At 36.8% G+C, this 21803-nt stretch overlaps 1 protein-coding gene across 1 annotated transcript in view; it reads left to right on the top strand.

Annotated features, from left to right (window-relative positions):
* Positions 1-21803, top strand: part of ARMC3 (armadillo repeat containing 3) — a 114308-nt gene that overhangs the window by 19664 nt on the left and 72841 nt on the right. The window contains exons 4-7 of the mRNA XM_031651932.1: positions 12093-12218; positions 15326-15394; positions 15657-15832; positions 18183-18377. Of these exons, the coding sequence (XP_031507792.1) occupies positions 12093-12218; positions 15326-15394; positions 15657-15832; positions 18183-18377 (566 nt within the window). The remainder of the gene's footprint in view (positions 1-12092; positions 12219-15325; positions 15395-15656; positions 15833-18182; positions 18378-21803) is intronic.

The raw sequence follows: 21803 nt of genomic DNA, 5'->3' as shown, positions 1-21803 counted from the left end.
AGATGCTTATATTTTAGTGCTCATATTACTACAAATGGTAAGATTAGACTTTTATTATGTTGCATGACAGTTTAATTGAGAATATTAATTTAATTGAGAGTTTAATGTAACTAAACTGATTTTTGTAATAAAACATTTCAAACTAATATAGGGACAATTTTGTTTTAAATAAATGATATTTGACATATTGTGTTGGAAATTGAATTAGAGAACAACAAATCATTCAATTAGCAAAGGGTACAATACTCACCTTGCTTTGTCACTCAGGTTATCATTGAGGATCCAGATGTAAACCTGAGTGTTTCTGGAAGGTACTATATCTTTTTGAATGGATGGTGTAGAATCCTGGGTCAAATTTCAGGGAGATATTGGATTGTGCATCTATGGCAGCATGAATCCCTTTCAGTCTAATAGAGTCATTGTACATCATCTGGCTGTCACATGTATCTAATTATATATCTCTTTTTGCATGACATGAAGAAATAGATAGGAATGTATTTCCTATGAAATCAATACAGAAATAATTTTAAATCTGATGTTTTATACCAGTAGTGTTTTCTAAAATTAAAAAAAATATATGATAGGACTTTGGCTTCTGGCCAAGACGGACCACTCTACTGCCTGAAACAATGAATGAAACAGACCCAATATGTGAAAGTAGAGTAGACTTACTCTATTGGTGGAAACAATGAAAGAAATAAACCAGATACATGAAATAACAGTTGACAAGACTATCAACATCAGACAATAAAGGGCAGTGACCACTGAGAGGCAGGAAACAAGGGAAGTAAACCCTATGATTGCCTCAGATTTTTGATTTCAGAGAGCTTTTTGGCCATAGCACTGGAACTCTCTGAGTTAAGAAGACAAACATGAAAGTCCAGAGAAATAAAGGCATTTAGAGTTTTCAGAACAGAGTAAAGGAGAGGAATGAGTTTCACAGAGGGAGAACTCAGGAGATCTGTAAAGGGTCCCATTCTTGTATTTAGAAGAGTAGTGAGCAGCATGTATATGTGAGGTAAATAGTTGAACAAAGAGGCAGCCAAAGGATTGGGGTAACAGTGCCTGGTGCTCACAGAGGGCTAGGAGTAGTGTGCCTGTTCCATCAGTCAGGCAGAAACCTCAGAATTCATGGAGCATTATGTAGAATACACAGAGGAGTCTTGCCTCAGTATGAGAAATAATTAGTCCTAGATTGCGCACTGTTCTAGTACCACCTAGTAAATACTAAAAGCAAGACGAAAGGATCAGGTTGCTTCCAAGTAACTTAATTTGTCCCTGAAAAAAATCTTAAGAATACAGAAATATCTATTGCCCAAGAAGGTAAAATTCACAATGGCTTGCATCCAATAAAAAAATTACGAGGCATGAAAAAAAGCAGGAAAAAAATGCGTAAGATATAAATCAATGAGTAAATCAAATTGACCCAGATGTTAGAATTAGCAGGAAAAGACATTGAAAGATTAATTACAACCGTATTCTATATGTTTAGAAAGTAAAAACATGGAAGCTATAAGATAGACCCGAATACAACTTCTAGAGATGAAAACTTCAATGTCTAAAATGAAAAATACATAGGCTTTGATTAAGGCAGATTAGACATTACAGAATAAAAAGATTAATGAACTTATATGTGTAATTGGAGTCTCTGAAAAAGGGAGACAGAGACAGAAAAAGCATTTGAAGAAATAATGGCCAAAGTTTCCCTAAGTCTTATGAAAACTCTAAGTCTATGGATCCAAAAAGTTTGTCAAAACCTAAGTGCAAAGAATATGAAGCAAACTATGCCACAGTACATTAAAATCAAATTGCTTAAAACCAGTGATAAAGAGAAAATCTTAAAAGCAGCCAGAATCAGTAAAAACATGTTACATTCAAAAAAGATAAGGATGACAGTAGTTATTAAATAACAAATTATAAATAAGGATGATTTGTCATCAGAAATTTCACAAGTGAGAAGTCTATAGAGCAACAATCTTTAAAGAATAAAAGAAAAATAAAAACTTTCAACCCAGCATTACTATCCAGAAAAAAACTTTCAAAAACTTAGGTGAAATGAAGTTTTTTTTAAACATAAAAAAACTAAAATAATTTATTTCCAGCAGATCTACACTACTACTTATAATAAAAACAGGCCTTTTAGGCAGAAGGAAAATAACACTAGATGGAAATATGGATCTACAAAAAAGAATACAGAGTGCTAGAAATGGCAAAATATATGTTTTCTTTGTTATTTGAATCACTTCAAAAGCAAATTTATTATTTTAAAACAAAATAATCATATATTGTGCAATTTGAAACATATGTATAAACAAAATATATGGCAACACCAGCCCCAAGGCAGAAAGGGAAAAAAATGGAAGTATACTATTGTTAGGATCTCATATGTGAAGTACATTAATAGCACTTGAAAGTAGACTGTGATATGTTAAAGATGTGTACTGCAACCCTAATGAAACCACTAAAATAACAAAATAAAGGATAATAGTAAATAAGAAAATGAAATAAAATGGAATAAGTAATATTCCTGGAATACATAGAAAAGAAGGCAGAATATGAAGAAAAAAGAAAACATGGAAAAATGGGGTATATAAAAAACAAATAACGAGATGGTGGATTTAAACCTAACCATATCAAAAATCAAATTAAATATAAATGTCCTAAATACCTTAACAGGGAGAAATCGGTATACTGGATAAAAAGCAAGAGTACACCACATGTCACCTTCAAGAATTGCACTTTATAGTTTTAGGTCTAACATTTAAGTCGTTAACCCATCTCGAATTAGTTTTTCTATGAGATGTAAGGAAGGGATCCAGTTTCAGCTTTCTACATATGGCTAGCCAGTTTTCTCAGCACCATTTATTAAAGAGGGAATCCTTTCCCCATTGCTTGTTTTTGTCAGGTTTGTCAAAGATCTGATGGTTGTAGATGTGTGGTATTATTCGTGGGGGCTCTATTCTGTTCCATTGGTCTTTATCTCTGTTTTGGTACCAGTACCATGCTGTTTTGGTTACTGTAGCCTTGTAGTATAGTTTGAAGTCAGGGAGTGTGATGCCTCCAGCTTTGTTCTTTTGGCTTAGGATTGTCTTGGCAATGCAGGCTCTTTTTTGGTTCCATATGAACTTTGAAGTAGTTTTTTCCAGTTCTGTGAAGAAAGTCATTGGTAGCTTGATAGGGATGGAATTGAATCTATAAATTACCTTAGGCAGTATGACCATTTTCACAATATTAATTCTTCTTATCCATGAGCATGGAATGTTCTTCCATTTGTTTGTGTCCTCTTTTATTTCGTTGAGCAGTGGTTTGTAGTTCTCCTTCAAGGAGTTCTCCTTCACATCCCTTGTAAGTTGGATTCCTAGGTATTTTATTCTCTTTGAAGCAATTGTGAATGGGAGTTCACTCATGATTTGGCTCTCTGTCTGTTATTGGTGTATAGGAATGCTTGCGATTTTTGTACATTGATTTTGTATCCTAAGACTGCTGAAGTTGCTTATCAGCTTAAGGAGATTTTGGGCTGAGACGATGGGGTTTTCTAAATATACAATCATGTCATCTGCAAACAGGGACAATTTGACTTCCTCTTTTCTTAAATGAATACCCTTTATTTCTTTCTCTTGTCTGATTACCCTGAACAGAACTTCCAATACTATATCGAATAGGAGTGGTGAAAGAGGGCATCCCTGTCTTGTGCCAGTTTTCAAAGGGAATACTTCCAGTTTTTGCCCATTCAATATGATATTGGCTGTGGGTTTGTCATAAATATCTTATTATTTTGAAATATGTCCCATCAATACCTAGTTTATTGAGAGTTTTTAGCATGAAGGGCTGTTGAATTTTCTCAAAGGCCTTTTCTGCATCTATGGAGATAATCATGTGGTTTTTGTCTTTGGTTCTGTTTACATGCTGGATTACGTTTATTGATTTGTTTATGTTGAACCAGACTTGCATCCCAGGGATGAAGCCAACTTGATCATGGTGGATAAGCTTTTTGATGTGCTGCTGGATTTGGTTTGCCAGTATTTTATTGAGAATTTTTGCATTGATGTTCATCGGGGATATTGGTCTAAAATTCTCTTTTTTTGTTGTGTCTCTACCAGGCTTTGGTATCAGGATGATGTGGGCCTCATAAAATGAGTTAGGGAGGATTCCCTCTTTTTCTATCGATTGGAATGGTTTCAGAAGGAATGGTACCAGTTCCTCTTTGTACCTCTGGTGGAATTCAGCTGTGAATCCGTCTGGTCCTGGACTTTTTTTGTTTGGTAGGCTATTAATTATTGCATCAATTTCAGAACCTATTATTGGTCTATTCAGGGATTCAACTTCTTCCTGGTTTAGTCTTGGGAGGGTGTATGTGTCCAGGATTTTATCCATTTCTTCTAGATTTTCTAGTTTATTTACATAGAGGTGTTTATAGTATTCTCTGATGGTAGTGTGTATTTCTGTGGGATGGGTGGTAATATCCCCTTTATCATTTTTATTGCATCTATTTGATTCTTCTCTCTTCTTTATTATTCTTGCTAGCAGTCCATCAATTTTTTGATCTTTTCAAAACAGCAGCTCCTGGATTCATTGATTTTTTGGAGGGTTTTTTGTGTCTCTATCTCCTTCAGTTCTGCTCTGATCTTAAGTTATTTCTTGACTTCTGCTAGCTTTTGAATGTGTTTGCTCTTGCTTCTCTAGTTCTTTTAATTGTGATGTTAGGGTGTCGATTTTAGATCTTTCCTGCTTTCCCATGTGGGCATTTAGTGCTATAAATTTCCCCTACACACTGCTTTAAATGTGTCCCAGAGATTCTGGTATGTTGTGTCTTTGTTCTTATTGGTTTCAAAGAACATCTTTATTTCTGCCTTCATTTCATTATGTATCCAGTAGTAATTCAGGGGCAGATTGTTCAGTTTCCATGTAGTTGAGCGGTTTTGAGTGAGTTTCTTAATCCTGAGTTCTAGTTTGATTGCACTGTGGTCTGAAAGACAGTTTGTTTAATTCTTTTACATTTGCTGAGGAGTGCTTTACTACCAACTATGTGGTCAATTTTGGAATAAGTGTGATGTGGCGCTGAGAATATATATTCTGTTGATTTGGGGTGGAGAGTTCTGTAGATGTCTCTTAGGTCTGCTTGGTCCAGAGCTGAGTTCAATTCCTGGATATCCTTGTTAACTTTCTTTCTCATTGATCTGTCTAATGTTGACAGTGGGGTGTTAAAGTCTCCTATTATTATTGTGTGGGAGTCTAAGTCTCTTTGTAAGTCTCTAAGGACTTGCTTTATGAATCTGGGTCCTCCTGTATTGGGTGCATATATATTTAGGATAGTTAACTCTTCTTGTTGAATTGATCCCTTTACCATTATGTAATGGCCTTCTTTGTGTCTTTTGATCTTTGTTGGTTTAAAGTCTGTTTTATCAGAGACTAGGATTGCAACTCCCCTCTTTTTTTTGTTTTCCATTTGCTTGGTAGATCTTCCTCCATCCCTTTATTTTGAGCCTATGTGTGTCTCTGCACATGAGATGGGTCTCCTGAATACAGCACACTGATGGGTCTTGACTCTTTATCCAGTTTGCCAGTCTGTGTCTTTTAATTGGAGCATTTAGCCCATTTACATTTAAGGTTAATATTGTTTTGTGTGAACTTGATTCTGTCATTATGATGTTAGCTGGTTATTTAGCTCATTAGTTGATGCAGTCTCTTCCTAGCATTGATGGTCTTTACAATTTGGCATGTTTTTGCAGTGGCTGGTACTGGTTGTTCCTTTCCATGTTTAGTGCTTCCTTCAGGAGCTCTTGTAAGGCAGGCCTGGTGGTGACAAAATCTCCCAGCATTTGCTTGTCTGTAGAGGATTTTATTTCTCCTTCACTTATGAAGCTTAGTTTGACTGGATAGAAAATTCTGGGTTGAAAATTCTTTAAGAATGTTGAATATTAGCCCCTACTCTCTTCTGGCTTGTAGAGTTTCTCTCAAGAGATTTGCTGTTAGTCTGATGGGCTTCCCTTTGTGGGTAACCCCACCTTTCTCTCTGGGTGCCCTTAATATTTTTTCCTTCATTTCAACCTTGGTGAATCTGACAATTAAGTGTCTTGGAATTGCTCTTCTTGAGGAGTATCATTGTGGCATTCTCTGCATTTCCTGAATTTGAATGTTGGCCTGCCTCACTAGGTTAGGGAAGTTCTCCTGGATAATATCCTGAAGAGTGTTTTCCAAGTTGGTTCCATTCTCCCCGTCCCTTTCAGGTGTGCCAATCAGATGTAGATTTGGTCTATTCACATTGTCCCATATTTCTTGGAGGCTTTGTTTGTTTGTTTGTTTTTTCACTCTTTTTTCTCTAAACTTCTTTTCTTGCTTCATTTCATTCATTTGACCTTCAATGACTGATAACCTTTCTTCCAGTTGATGAAATCGGCTACTGAAGCTTGTACATGCATCACGTAGTTCTCGTGCCATGGTTGTCAGCTCTGTTGGGTGATTTAAGGACTTCTCTACACTGTTTATTCTAGGTAGTCATTTGTCTACTCTTTTTTCAAGGTTTTTAGCTTCTTTGTGATGGGTTCGAACAGCCTCCTTTAGCTCGGAGAAGTTTGTTATTACTGATCACCTGAAGCCTTCTTCTCTCAACTCGTCAAAGTCATTCTCTGTCCAGCTTTGTTCTGTTGCTGGTGAGGAGCTGCATTCCTTTGGAGGAGAAGAGGCCCTCTGATTTTTAGAATTTTCAGCTTTTCTGCTCTGGTTTCTCCCTATCTTTGTGGTTTTATCTACCTTTGGTCTTAGATGATGGTGACATACAGATGGGGTTTTGGTGTGGATGTCCTTTCTATTTGTTAGTTTTCCTTCTGACAGTCAGGACCCTCAGCTGCAGGTCTGTTGGAGTTTGCTGGAGGTCCACTCCAGACCCTGTTTGCCTGGGTATCACCAGCGGAGGTTGCAGAACAGCAAATACTGCAGAACAGCAAATGTTGCTGTCTGATCCTTCTTCTGAAAGCTTCATCTCAGAGAGGCACCTGGCTCTATGAGGTGTCAGTCGGCCCCTACTGGCAGGTGTCTCCCAGTTAGGCTACTTGGCAGTAAGGAACCCACTTGAGGAGGCAGTCTGTCCATTCTCAGATCTCAAACTCTGTGCTAGGAGAACCACTACTCTCTTCAAACTGTCAGACAGGGACATTTAAGTCTGTAGAAGTTTCTACTGCCTTTTGTTCAGCTATGCCCTGCCTCCAGAGGTGGAGTCTACAGAGGCAGGCAGGCTTCCTTGAGTTGTGGTGGGCTCCACCCAGTTGGAGCTTCCGGTCTGCTCTGTTTACCGACTCAAGCCTCAGCAACGGCCCCTTCCCCAGCCATGCTGTCACCTTGCAGTTCGATCTCAGACTGCTGTGCTAGCAGTGAGTGAGGCTCCGTGGGTGTGGGACCCTATGAGCCAGGCACGGGATATAATCTCCTGGTGTGCCATTTGCTACCACTGTTGGAAAAGCGCAGTATTAGGGTGGGAGTGTCCCGATTTTCAACGTACCATCTGTCACAGCTTCTCTTTACTAGGAAAGGGAATTCCTTGACCCTTTGTGCTTCCTGGGTCGAAAAATCTTAAACAGTTATGTACCAAATATGAGATCTTCAAAATACATGGAGCTAATAATGCAAGGAGAAATAGATATCCACAATTAGAGCTGGAGATTTAAATACTCCTCTCAATAAATGAAAGAACAAGTAGACAGAAAATATATAAGTATATAAAGGATTTGACAATATCAATGAATTTAACCTAATTAATATTTATAGAACACTTTAAGAGCAGTAGAATACACATTTTTTTCAAGTACATACAGAACATTTATTCAAATAGATCATATTCTGGGCCATAAAATAAGCCTCAATAAATTTTAAGTGATTCCAATAACACAAAATATATTTTCATACCACAGTGGACTTAGAAATCAATAATGTAGAAAACTCTGGATAATTGTTAAGTAGTTAGAAAATAAATAACATACTTTTAAATGATTCACAAATCAAAGAAGAAATCAAAACAAAAATAATAATTGAAAATTAAAACACAGTAAAGGATGCCACTAAAAGTATTTAGAGAGAAGTTGATTGCACTAAATGCCTATACTGGAAAACAAGGAAAGTCTCAAACCAATAACCTCAACTTCTATCTTAAGAAACTAGAAAAAGAAGAACAAGGCTGGGTGCAGTGGCTCTTGCCTGTAATCCTGGAACTTTGAGAGGCTGAGGTGAGCAGATCATGGGGTCAGGACATTGAGACCATACTGACCAACAAGGTGAAACCCCATCTCTACTGAAATACAGAAAATTAGCCAGGCGTGGTGGCGTGCGTCTGTAGTCCCAGCTACTTGGGAGGCTGAGGCAGGGGAATCTCTTGAACCTGGGAGGCAGAGGTTGCAGTGAGCCGAGATCATGCCACTGTACTCCAGCCTGGCAATAGAGTGAGACTCCGTCTCAAAACAAAAACAAAAAACAAACCAAAAGTTAGTAATAAGGATGTAATAGATATCTCAGTATAAATCAGTGAAATAGATAACAAAAAAAATTGATGAGCCATAAAAATGAAAAGCTGCTTTTTGAGATCAGTAAGAATGATAAACCTCTAAATGGATTGATAGACAAAATAAGAGAGAAGACAAATTATCCATATCAGGAGTGGGAGAAGGGACATCACTAGAGATCCTACAGATATGAACAGGATAAAAGGAATATTATCAATAAATTAATACCAATAAATGCCACAACTTAGATTAAGTGGACAAGTTTATTTCAAGATATAAATTTCCAAGCTCACTAAGAAAAAGACAGTTTGAATAGCTCTATATTACAAAAACTGAAATTTGTAGTTAAAAACTTTCTCACAAACAAAACTCCAGGTCCAGATGATTTTACTGGTGAATTCTACCAAACATTTAAGGAAGAAATAATACCAATTACACACAAATACTTTCAGAAAATTGAAAAGGATGGCGTACTTCCCAATTCATTCTGTGAAGCCACCACTGCTGTATAAAGGCCCAAACAGAAAAAGGCAAGAAAGAAATCTGCAAGTCAATACTCCTTATTAACATAGATGTAAAAATTCTAAACAAAATGTTAGCAAATTAAATTCAGCAATGTATAAAGAAAGCTAACACATCATGACTACATGACTCTTATTCCCAGATTGCAAGATTGGTTTAATAACTGAAAATCACTCAAGGTATTTTACCATGTGTGGTAGGTAGAAAAATAATCCCAAAGTATCTACATCAGAATCCCTGGAAGCTATGAAAATAGTGTGTTACATGACAAGGGACAAATAAGAATGCTGATAGAATTAAGGTTGCTAATCAACTCTCTTTGAGATGAGGAGATTACTTGGATTATCTAGGTTGGGCCAACACAATCACAAAGGCCCTTATTGGTGAAAGAAGAAGGCAAGAGAGACAGAATTGGAGACAATATGATGGTGGAAACAGAGGTCAGAAGGGTGTGATTTCTGGCTTTGAAGGTGAAAGGGACTCAGTAACCAAGGCATGTTACCTGGAAAAGAAAAGGAAATGGATTCTGCCATAGAGCTTAGCTCCCAAGGAGCATAGATAGCCCTGCCAACATTTTGAATTTCACCTACTGAGATATATATCAGGCTTCTGACTTTCAAACCGTAAGATAATAAATTTGTGTTGTTGTTAAACCACTAGTTTTGTTATTACAGCAGCAATAAGAAAAAAAATTTTTTTTAAGAAAAAAGAAAAACCATATGATCATCTTAATACATGCAAAACAACCTTTTTGGCAAAATCCAACATCCACTCCTGATAAAATATGTCTGCAAAGTAGGAATAGATATAAACTTTCTCTGCCTAATAAAAGATATCTACAAAAAAACCCTATGCCTTACATCACACTTAATGGTAAAAAACTGAATGCTTTTCCCCTAAGATCAGGAGCAAGAGAAGGATGTCTTTATTCAACATTGTATGGGAGGTTCTTGCCAATGCAATCAGGCAAGAAAAAGAAATAGAAGGCATCCAGAAAATTTGTAGTTAAAAACTTTCTCACAAATTAGGGAAAGAGGTAGAACTATCTCTATTTGATTTATAGAAAATGATATAATCTGGCTCTGTTCACGCACCCTAATTATTTTGAGATTAATTCATATTGTAGCATTTCTTTTTATTGCTATTCCATTATATAGATTTACCACAGTTTGCCTGGGTCATATGGTAGGTGTACATCAACATTTTAAGAAACTGCTAAACCATTTTCCAAAGTGATTTGTACGTTTTATATTCTCACCAGCAATATATGAGGGTTCTAATTTCACTCTACACTAGCTGGCACTTGTTGCTGTTCATCTTTTTGATTATAGTAATCTTTGTGGCTGTGAAGTGGTATCTCATTGTGGTTTTAATTTGCATTTCCCTAATGACTAATGATGCAGAGAAAATGTACTTTATTATCATTGTATATCCTCTTTGGTGATGTATCTGTTCAAATCATTTGTTCATATATATTTTAAAATTTGCTTGTTTTCTTATTCAGTTTTAGAAATTATATATTCTGGATACACATTCTTTATTTCTGTATCAGACATATAGTTGCAGAATTTTTCTCACAACTTATAGAATATATTGTTTTTAAAAATTCTAGACTTTTTCCGTAAGCAGTTTTAGGTTTATAGAAAAATGAGGCCAGACACAGTGGCTTGTGGAGCCTGTAATCCCAGCACTTCGGGAGGCTGAGGCAGGAGGATCACTTGAGCCCAGGAGTTTGAGACCAGCCTGAGAAACATAGTGAGACCCCATCTCTACAAAACAAAAGTTGAAAAAAAAATTAGCTAGGCATGGTGGTGTTTGCCTGTAGCCCCAGCTACTCAGGAGACTGAGGTGAGAGAATAACTTGAGCCCAGGAGGTTGAGACTGCAGAAAGCCATGATCACGCCATTGCACTCCAGCCTGTGTGACAGAGCAAGACCCTGTCTCAAGAAAAAAAGAAAAGAGAAATGAGAAGTAGAGTTCCCATAAACACCCCTCCACAATTTTTTTTCTCTATTATTACAGTTATCTTTTGCATTGTATTAGTCAGGATTCTCTAGAGAAAGAGAACCAATAGGACATATGTAGAAATATATGAAAAGATTTGTAATGGGAATTGGTTCACATGATTGTGGAGGCTGAGAAGTCCCATGACAATACCATGTGCAAGCTGGAGAATAAGGAGAGCCAGGGGTGTAATTCAGTCTGTGTCCTAAGGCCAGAGAACCAAAGCTGCTGTAAAGTCCTGGAGTCCCGAGGCCTGAGAACAGGAGCTCCAATGTTCCAGGGCAAGAGAAGATGGAAGTCCCAGCTCAAAAAGAGAGAGGATTTTTCCTTTTTACACTCTCTGTTACTCAAGCCCTCAACAGATTGGATATTGCCCACTCACACTGGTGAGCGCTCGTCTTTACTCAGTTTAGAGATTCAAATGCTAATCTCTTCCAGGAACACCCTTACAGACACACCCAGAAACGTTTTAGTAGCTATTTGTGCATCCCTTAGCTCAGTCGCTTTGGCACATAAAATTAATGTGATGACATCTATAAACAATTCTATCAAATCTACAGAAAAGGGCTAGAACTAATTAATTATGCAAGGAAGTATTTGTTGAGTTTCTGTTACATGACCGGCACCGTGCTAGGCATCAAGGTTATGAGCGAATAGGGCAGAAAGGGCATCTGTCCTTATGGGGAGTTATCATGGAGTAGGTAAGCAAAACACAGAGGTTGTTAAGTGATATGACAAAAATACAACAGGATAAAGAGGGATAAGAAAGACTTGGATGTGGTGACAGTAGATAGGGTGATTGTGGGGGACTGCTCCAAGGAGGTGCAGTGTGAGCTCAGAACTGAAGACAAGATGAAGCCAGCTTTGTAAACAGGGGAAGGAAGAGGAGGAAATGTCCGGGATGCCTGTCCTTTAAGTTTATTCTGAGGGAAATACGAGTGTAAGCCAAGAATAATGTGAAAGGCAAATGGCAAATAAGAAATTGGAATGGCACATAAGAAATTGGAATGGCACAAGGCAGAATGCTGATGAGATCGATAATACCCATGTATGGTTTTGTTTTACGTATGATGTCAGGTGAGGAAAATAAAACAACCCTCCTTGAACATGGAGCTGTGGAATCTTTAACTAAGCTACTCACCCACGAAGATAAAATTGTAAGAAGAAATGCTACTATGATATTTGGAATCCTGACTTCTAATAGTAAGTATCAACTTTAAAAAATAATCAAATAATCCCATGTAATGCATTATCACTTTTAAATTTAACATTAAGGAATTTGTTTCAATTTTATTTAAACTGACTTTAATGTTCACAAAAACGTTTTATCAGTATAATGCAGCAAATGTGTGATTTCATATTTTAAGGGATAATTTTAAAATAGGAAAATATGTGCAAGCACATCCATGCAAAAACTCCTCTCAGAGTTGGTGAGGTAGTCCTGCAAGCTGAGATAGCAATCATTTTCTCTTAAAGTTTTTTTCTTTAGTGTAATGTAATTTGCCTGCCTACATGTATGTTACATTTCATATATATTTCTTAGTGAAAAAAGCCTAAAGAGTTTTGATAAACTGATTTTTTTTGAAACAGCAAACTATGTTTTACAAAAGATAAATTTAAATGCGCATTTACCAAGGTAGGCGGATCACTTGAGGTCAGGAGTTCGAGACCAGCCTGACCAACATGGTGAAACCCTGTCTCTACTAAAAATACAAAAATTAGCCAGGCATAGTGGCAGGTGCCTGTAATCCCAGCTACTCGGGAGGCTGAGGCAGGAGAATCACTTGAACTCAGGAGGTGGAGGTTGCAGTGAGTTGAGATCGCGCCACTGTACTCCAGCCTGGGCGACAGAGTGAGACTGTCTCAAAAGAATAAATTTTAAAAAGTGCGTTTACTTCTTAGACCTATTACTTGCTTGGAATCATATATGTCATATTATTATTCTATTAATATATAATATATACTATGTAATATTAATCATGTGTACATGATTAACATTAATATGTGATTAATATCAAGAATATAATTAATATCAATTATATTATGTATCATTAGTATAATATATTAATATGTAATTATACATTATATATTAAATAACATATTAGTATCATATGATATGACGGTATAATAATATTAGTTAAAAGACACTATTAGGTCCATTAGAATATCAGTTTGACCACCATGCCAATAAAGGCAGTCTCTGACTTATGAACAGGATATGTTTTCCTTGTCATTTTCTAATGGTAGTTTTTGAATCAGCCACCAAAAACCCTGTAACTCATAATAAATTTTAAATGACACTCTTAGTGGAGACTGAATTCTAACATTAAACGTAGGTAGCTATGAATAAACACATGCCTATCATGGTACATGGCTAAAATCATTATACTTTCCCATCTTATGATAATCTCAGCAAAACACAAGCACGAATTCTTTCCTAGTTTTCCTGCCTACCCGCTGCTCGCCATTTTCCCTGGACCCCGTGTGATGACAGTGAGGCCTCCTTATTCCATGTCCAGCAGGGATTTGTGGTATGAGTGTGTTCAGGGACAGTTATGAGTGGAAGTTGGGGAGAGACGTGGAAGGGCGGTTTTGTGTGGCGTCTGTGCCATTACAGCCTCAGCTAGAGACTGCTTTTGCCAGGGCCCTCTGCGAGGAGTCAGTGGAAGGCAGTGACTTTGGGAGCTCTGATGGTAGTTGTGCTCTAAGGCAGCAGTCTGGGAGTGTTTCCCGAGATAGCAACAGGATGAGGACAGTCATGGCAGAGTGCATGTCCCACCAACTTAGACTATGGTAATAATACTAGATAACACTTACATGCACTGACAAGGGGCCAGGCACTGTGCTAAGTGCTACTGATATATTAAATCATTTAATCCTATCTAACAGCCCTGTGAAGTAGGTACTATTATTATTTCCTTTACATCTGAGCTAACAGAGGCATAGAGAAGTTCAAATAAGGCAGTACTCAATTGAATTATGGGCCCTCCTAAATTTATCACAAGGATTATCTGTGTTACAATTCTATATTAGTATCACATTGAATGTTTAATCAAAAACAAAAAAGGAAAATTATAACCAAAAAAGGGAAGTTTTTTTTTATTTCTTATGTTTTATTCTATTTACATACCATGGAATTTGAGAAACAAAAATATTTTGTGGCCAGGCATGGTGGCTCATGCCTGTAATCCCAGCACTTTGGGAGGCTGAGGTGGGAGGATTGCTTGAGCCCAGGAGACTGAGACTGCAGTGAGCCATGGTCACACCCTGCACCCCAGCCTGGGTGACAGAGTGAAACCCTGTCTCAAAACAAACACACACACAAACCTTTGTAATACCGATTATGCAACTCTTTATCTTAAAAGTAGGATAGATGCCTCAAAGCATTCGTTTATTTGCCCAAAGTCATGCAGGTGGTTAGTAGTGGCACTGAGGGTAGAGCCCTGCACACAGGCATACCTGTCTAGCTTGAATTAGGCTGACAAAAATAGTACAAAATGTACTTTACAACAGTCAATATACTTATTTTTAAGCATTTTTGGCATTTCTAATAATCAGATTGAATGTAAGCAATCAAGATGTATTAATTGAAATAGGCTGGATAATTCTTATTTGCATTCTGTACAAGATTTATTAAAATCAGAATTTTAAAATACCCTCCCAGCAAAACACACACACACACAGATTACTATTACATAATAAATAAATGTAGGACACAGTAACTCAACTCTTCTGATATGTGTTCTAGGCACATTTTGCACTTTTATGGTTATTGTTTCTAGTGTCTTAGTTCCGTACAGCTCAGGATCGAGGAATACAGCAGGCTAGAGAATGTGTTGGGTTGGCCCCACCTAGGCAAGAAACCTGCCCCACCACTTGCTGTGTGGTTTTGAGCCTCAATTTCCTCATCTGTAAAATGAGATAATGTTACCTGTCTCATAAGGGAGTGTTCAGTAGATACCGCCATTATCATTATTATTTTGAGACAGGGTCTCACTCTGTTGCCCAGGCTAGATTTCAGTGGCGTGATCTCAGCTTACTGCAACCTCTGCCTCCCAGGTTCAAGTGATTCTCCTGCCTCAGCCTCCCAAGTAGCTGGGATTACAGGTACAAGCCACCATACCCGGCTAATTTTTGTATTTTTAATAAGGTAGGGGTTTACCATGTTGGCCAGGCTGGTCTTGAACTCCTGACCTCAAGTGATTCACCTGCCTCAGCCTTCCAAAATGCTGGGATTACAGTCATGAACCACCATACCCGGCCTATTATTATTATCAATAAACATCAATATTCTGTTTCTTCCTTTGTAGATGATGTTAAAAAATTGTTAAGGGAGTTAGATGTCATGAATTCTGTCATTGCCCAGCTCGCTCCAGAAGGTAACTTTGCATTCTATATCTGTTTTAAAAAATGGAACTGGTTTTTTTTACAGTTGATCAAACTATATATTGAAAATCATTCATGAGCGATTGTGAAGTGTTATTAAAATCTCTCAAACCACAACTCAATTTTGAGTTTATAAAAAAGGTGAGCTATAAGCAAGATACAATTTGCAGAGCTTTGGTTTCCAAAGCATATTTTAAAGTAGTGACTGAATAATAAGCAGTTGGCATACTTGTGTTATTTATTTTTGATACACAGAAGAAGTAGTTATCCATGAGTTTGCTAGCCTTTGTCTAGCAAACATGTCTGCAGAGTACACCAGTAAAGTGCAAATATTTGAACATGGGGGATTAGAGCCACTCATCAGACTACTGAGTAGCCCAGACCCGGATGTAAAGAAGAATTCTATGGAATGCATTTACAACTTGGTGCAGGTAAGATTAATTTCTAAAAAGTGTTCTGACGAAAGCTGATTTTAGAATTTATTTTCCCATTAAAAATAGAAAAAAGCTTTTAAAAACTCACCAGTTTTGCATCATTAGATCTTCTTTTTACTGGTATTTATCATTCAGAGAAAAAAAAATAACGGAAGCTTAATGTAGATATCTTTCAATTTTCACATAAGTCATTGTTTCCTATGAAAAAGTATTTTGGAAATGTATTTCTATTTTTAAAGAATAGAATGGCATGCAAATAAAATGTACTTCTTTTGAAACAAGAAATCTAATATGCGGAACCTGGGCAGTTACTATTGATTGAACCCTGGTGGTCTAAGCACATCGGATGTAATATATACCCTATTCAATGTACTGAGATTTTGGTTTAGGCTTATTTGTTGCTAAAAATCTAATGATCTGAGTGTGCAGAACAGAATTCATTGTCCACAATAGCAAGACGCCACCTCACTGTGCTGTTTTCCTTTGTCATGGAAATAAACTGTCAACCTTCCCCTCCCCTACAGTCCTGTCCTTTGAACCCCCACCCCGGGAACACACACACACACACACACACACACACACACACCCTAACGCCCACAGCAGGTCAGCTTCCTGATACTTTGAACAGCCTTCTCTGCTGCTTAGATTCCTTAACAATTATCATGCACATTTGATGAACTTTAGATCACCGGAAATTGGAAAGACACAAATTTTAAATGGCCATCAATAGAGTAAGAAATGAGGAGATACCAAAACGAGAGTGAAGAAGAGGATCAATGGGGTGGCAACGTATCCAGGCAGAGAGACAAACAGGCTCATGTCAAAAGGCAGCAAAAGCAAAATTCCTGGCCCAGCATGCAGTTGCCACTCCTCCTCCCTCCCTAAAAAAGACATCCTAAAGAGGAAGCTTAGTCCCTCTTTTCCCTTCTCCCATTACTTTGGCTTTACATCATTTGATTAAATATTCCTGTAAGCATATTTGTGTTTTAAATCCAAAGACTCCTTACAGCAATATTTACCTATCGTTTTAATCAAGAAGAAATAAAAATAATTACCTCCAAAGTTCTTAACAGCAGTGCTGGCTTAAAAATGTGTATTAGTTTCCTCGGGCTGCTGTAACAAAGTACTACAAACTAGGTGGCTTAAAACTACAAACAGTCACAGTTCTGGAGGCCAGAAGTCCAAAATCAAGGTGTCAGTAGGACCACATCCCCACTGAGACTACATAAGACCCTTCCTCTCCTCTTCCCATCTTCATGTAGTGGCCATCCATTGGTGGCATCCCTTGGCTTGTGGTTGCATTCCAGCAAGCTCTCCCTCTGTCATCTCTCCTAAGGACACTAATTGTACAAGGACACCACTAAAGGCCCACCTTACTCCGGGACGACCTCATCTTAACTAATTACATCTGCAATGACCCTGTTTTCAATAAGGTCACATTATGAGGTACTGGGGTTAGGACTTCAACACTTATTTTGGAGGGATACAATTCAATCCATGACAAAAAGCAACCTACAATTGCGTCTAAAGGAAGCTGAGTATTAGTGATCAACTGAAGGATGGACAGGGGAAAGCTAAGCTACAATTGGAGCCTTTTCTGCCTTATAAATATATATAGTAAAATAGTAAAATATAAAAAATAGTGTAACTATAAAATAGTATATTTTTTATATGTTTTGATTATTTATAAATGTTTTGATTAAAGGTGTCATGTCTTAAAAGAGTTTGGGAGCTTTTCATGGCTTCTTGGCTTGTTTTCTTAAGCTCCCCCAACCACCCACTTCTTCACTCACACAGAATCACAGACATACAAGCACAACAATTGTCTGGATTACAATGACCTCTTGATTGTGTAAATGTCTTAAATAAAGGTCATGTATCTGAATAAACCTGCTTTAAATTTGCATGCAGAGGGCCTGTCAATAGTACTGCATGCTAATAGGTATTTCATAAAGAATCCATTTGAATGAGATAATAAGGAATCAATGCCATATCATTGTATTAATTACTATTTGAAGCAGTGTATCCAAGTGTGAAAAGAATTTTATTATGCATAGATTTTATTATAATGCTGTTTAATCAGAATTTGCTGTATAATAAACAATAGATACTACAAAAGACATGTATATTTTGTTGTAGACAATGTCTACATATTACAGTTAAAATAAATTTTGGTGTTGTCAATGGAAAGATTTCTTATTTTTGTGAGTTATTTTGGAAGGGAATCTGGAGTAAAAGATGGGAAAATTATAACTTATGTTCTTGTGTTAGAAAACAGAATTTCTCCATTCTTGAGAATGTATTTTGCTTAAAAAATATTGTTTTGATTATCTGTATTTTGTGGCAGGATTTTCAGTGTCGAACTGCACTTCAAGAACTAAATGCAATACCTCCTATCTTAGAGCTCTTGAAGTCAGAATATCCAGTGATTCAGTTGTTGGCTCTCAAAACCTTAGGTGTTATTACAAATGATAAGGAGTCTCGAACAATGCTAAGAGACAATCAAGGATTGGACCATCTTATTAAGATCCTAGAAACTAAGGTATTTAGTTTCATTCATTTGACTCTCTATGAGGAAATGTATCTCTCCCAAATGTTTAAAATGAAATTTTATTATATTTAATGTGTATTAAGTGTAATGGATTAATTTGCTTATTGCTACATAAAGGTTATTGGCCTGTTTAAATCAGGCTAATTGTAGGGACCATTATAAACTAATTTTAAAAGCCTTCTGGTTTATCAGACTTAAGATTTTTAAATTCTTGTCTATGATCTTCCTCTTGATTTCCTAAAACCCCTAGGGTGAGTCTTTTAACCTTCATTATGGTTTTCTCTGGGATAAAGCAGAAGCATAATTTACCTTCTATATACATTTTAATAATATTGGAGTTAAATATCCACAGTTGCTAATAAGCCCCTTAAGAATCAAACTTTAAGAATATCTGTGCCTTCTAGGATCTCTTGGTTACAAAAACTCATCTAGCAGTTTATTGAAAACCATTTAACTGACTTGAGTGGTCCAGATCGCTTCTGAATGTGTCCGGTGTCTTTAGCCACTAACTCCTTAGTGAAACAGTAATAAACAGATTTCAGATCCAGTATCCCTACTTTAATATTTAGTAAATTAAGTTAATTCTAATAACAGAAATCTGCTTGAAGTACCTCTTAGAGATTCCAGAGATAGGAACATATTGAAGGAGTACAATAGAGTAATAACTTTGGATTATGTTTCAAACTATCCAATTGTTAAATTTTTTCTAAAAAACCAGAACTCAGTTTGACTATACAGCACTGGGAAAATGAAGTACAATATAAAAGAGCAGAGGTGGCACAAGCATGTTCCTGGTCATGTGGACCTACCTGCCTTTGATTTGTGGATCCCATATGTGATCCCCTATAATTACATTTGTGATGCAAAATGCTAGTAACACTGTATAGCAAACATTTTATCCTGTTTAAAAGGGGAACTGAAACCAGAAATGTTACTTAATTTGCCTTATGTCACACAGGTAGAAAGTGACAAACCACAGGGTTTATCTGATATGCCACATATTCTCGCCTATCTGATATTTTACCTGTCTTTTTTTAATTAGGAAAAGGGATGGAAGCACCTACTAGGTGGCAGGCATTGTGATTTTACTAAATTTGTAATTCTTTGAGGAATGTGATGGTATTTTTATCTATGAAATGAAAGTATTGGTAATAATTGTATCATTACGTATATAATCATATATAACTATTATAGCATTAATCCTATTATACAAATAAGGAATATGCCTCTCAAAGAGGTTGAATAACTTGCCTATGGTTAGAGCTGGGAAATATGTGAGAAGGATTTTTTAAGAACTGATATGTATATATTCTAATGGGAAAAACTCAAAAGAACACAAAAATATAGAGAGTGAAAAATAAAAATGCTCGTCCCCATCCTCACCTAAGAGTAGGTACAAGGCACAGGTGTCTGCTCCCATAATTTTTATTCAGCATTGTCCTGGAGGTTGGAACCAGGGCAATAAGGCCAAATAAATAAATAACACATAAGACTAACAAACTGGGGCCAGGCGCAGTGGCTCACACCTATAATCCCAGCACTTTGGGAGGCTGAGGTGGGCAGATCATGAGGTCAGGAGATCGAGACCATCTTGGCCAACATGGTGAAACCCCATCTCTACTAAAAACACAAAAATTAGCTGGGCATGGTGGCAAGTGCCTGTAATCCCAGTTACTCAGGAGGCTGAGGCAGAAGAATCATTTGAACTAGGGAGTTGAAGGTTGCAGTGAGCCGAGATCGCACCACTGCACTCCAGCCTGGCAACTGAGCAAGACTCCATCTCACAAAAACAAACAAACAAAGAGACTAACAAACTGGAAAGGAAGAAGTAAAACTGTATTTATTCACAGATTGCATCTATATTTATTCAGATTGCATGACCACATATACAGAAGATCCTAAGAAGACTACAGAAACTTACTAGAACTAATAAATAGATCTATCGAGGTCACAGGACGAAAGTTCAATACATAAAAATGTATCGTATTTCTATATGTGAGCAATGAACAAAACAGCAAAACAAAAAGTACAATTGGACTTATAATACATTCCTAAAATATGAACTACATGGAGATAAATTTATCAAAATTTTTGCTAAATCTGTACACTAAAAAATATAAAACACTTTTTAAAAGGAACTAAAGAGATAATATATGTATATGGAGTGAACACATATTAATATGTCAGTTTCTACTTAATTACCTTTTGCTTAGTTTTCAGTTATCATATAATGATTGATTTGGTTATATTTAAGCTTGCCATTTGTTTATTTGTCTGACCTGTTGCTTTATTCCACAGTTCCTCTCTTCCTGCCTTTTGTAGTGTTAATTTTTTTTTTTTTTTTTTTTTGAGATGGAGTCTTGCTCTGTCACCTAGGCTGCAGTGCAGTGGCACGATCTTGGCTCACTGCAACTTCCACCTCCTGGGTTCAAGTGATTTTCCTACTCAGCCTCCCAAGTAGCTGGGATTACAGGCATGTGCCACCACACCCAGCTAATTTTTGTATTTTGGGTAGAAAGGGGGGTTTCACCGTGTTGGCCAGGCTGGTCTCAAACTCCTGACCTCAGGTGATCCTCCTGCCTTGGCCTCCCAAAGTGCTGGGACTACAGGCATGAGCCACTGCACCCAGCCCCTGTAGTGTTAATTTTTTTAGTGTTACATTGTAATTCTTCTCTTGGCTTTTTTGCTATATTTGTTTGTTCTATTTTTAGTGGTTGCTGTAGTGATTACAATATGCAACTTAACTTTAACTTATAATAGTCTAGAGTTAATATTGAACTACTTGAAGTAAAATACTAGAACCTTTTAACAATATCTCTACTTACTTTTCCTACTGTTAATATTGTTACATATTTTATGTCTGTGTCCATTATAAACCCAACCACACAATGTAATAATTGTTGTGAAGAGTCCCATATCATGTGTCCTCAAGATATTAAGGATTATACATTCATATGTGTTTGTCTAGTACTTATGCATATATTCATCTGTCCATCAATATTTAATATATTTACTCACATATTTATGATTTCTGATTTCATTTTTTCCTGTAGATCCACGTTGTCATCAGGGTCATTTCCTTCTGGAGAACCTCATTTAGCATTTCTTATAGTGTGAATATAATGGCATGAATTCTGTCTTTTAAATTTATCTGGAAGTAGCTTCCTTTCACCTTTAATTTTGAAAAGATATTTTTGCTTGATACAAAATTCTTGGCTGCTAGTTTTTTCTTTTTAGCGTTTTTAAATTTCTTCTGAATGCCAATATTTCTGATGAAAATTCAGCCATTAAGCTTAACTATCTTCCTGTACATGATGTGTCACTTTTCTTTGGCTGCTTTTAACACTTTGCTCTTTATCTTTGGCTTTCTGCATTTCTCTTCTGCATAGAAGTGATATAATTGTATCTCCTGCTTGG

The sequence above is a fragment of the Papio anubis genome, chromosome 11 (assembly GCF_008728515.1).
Source record: "Papio anubis isolate 15944 chromosome 11, Panubis1.0, whole genome shotgun sequence".
Classification (NCBI taxonomy): Eukaryota; Metazoa; Chordata; class Mammalia; order Primates; family Cercopithecidae; genus Papio; species Papio anubis.
This window is presented reverse-complemented; position numbering and strand designations above follow the sequence as displayed.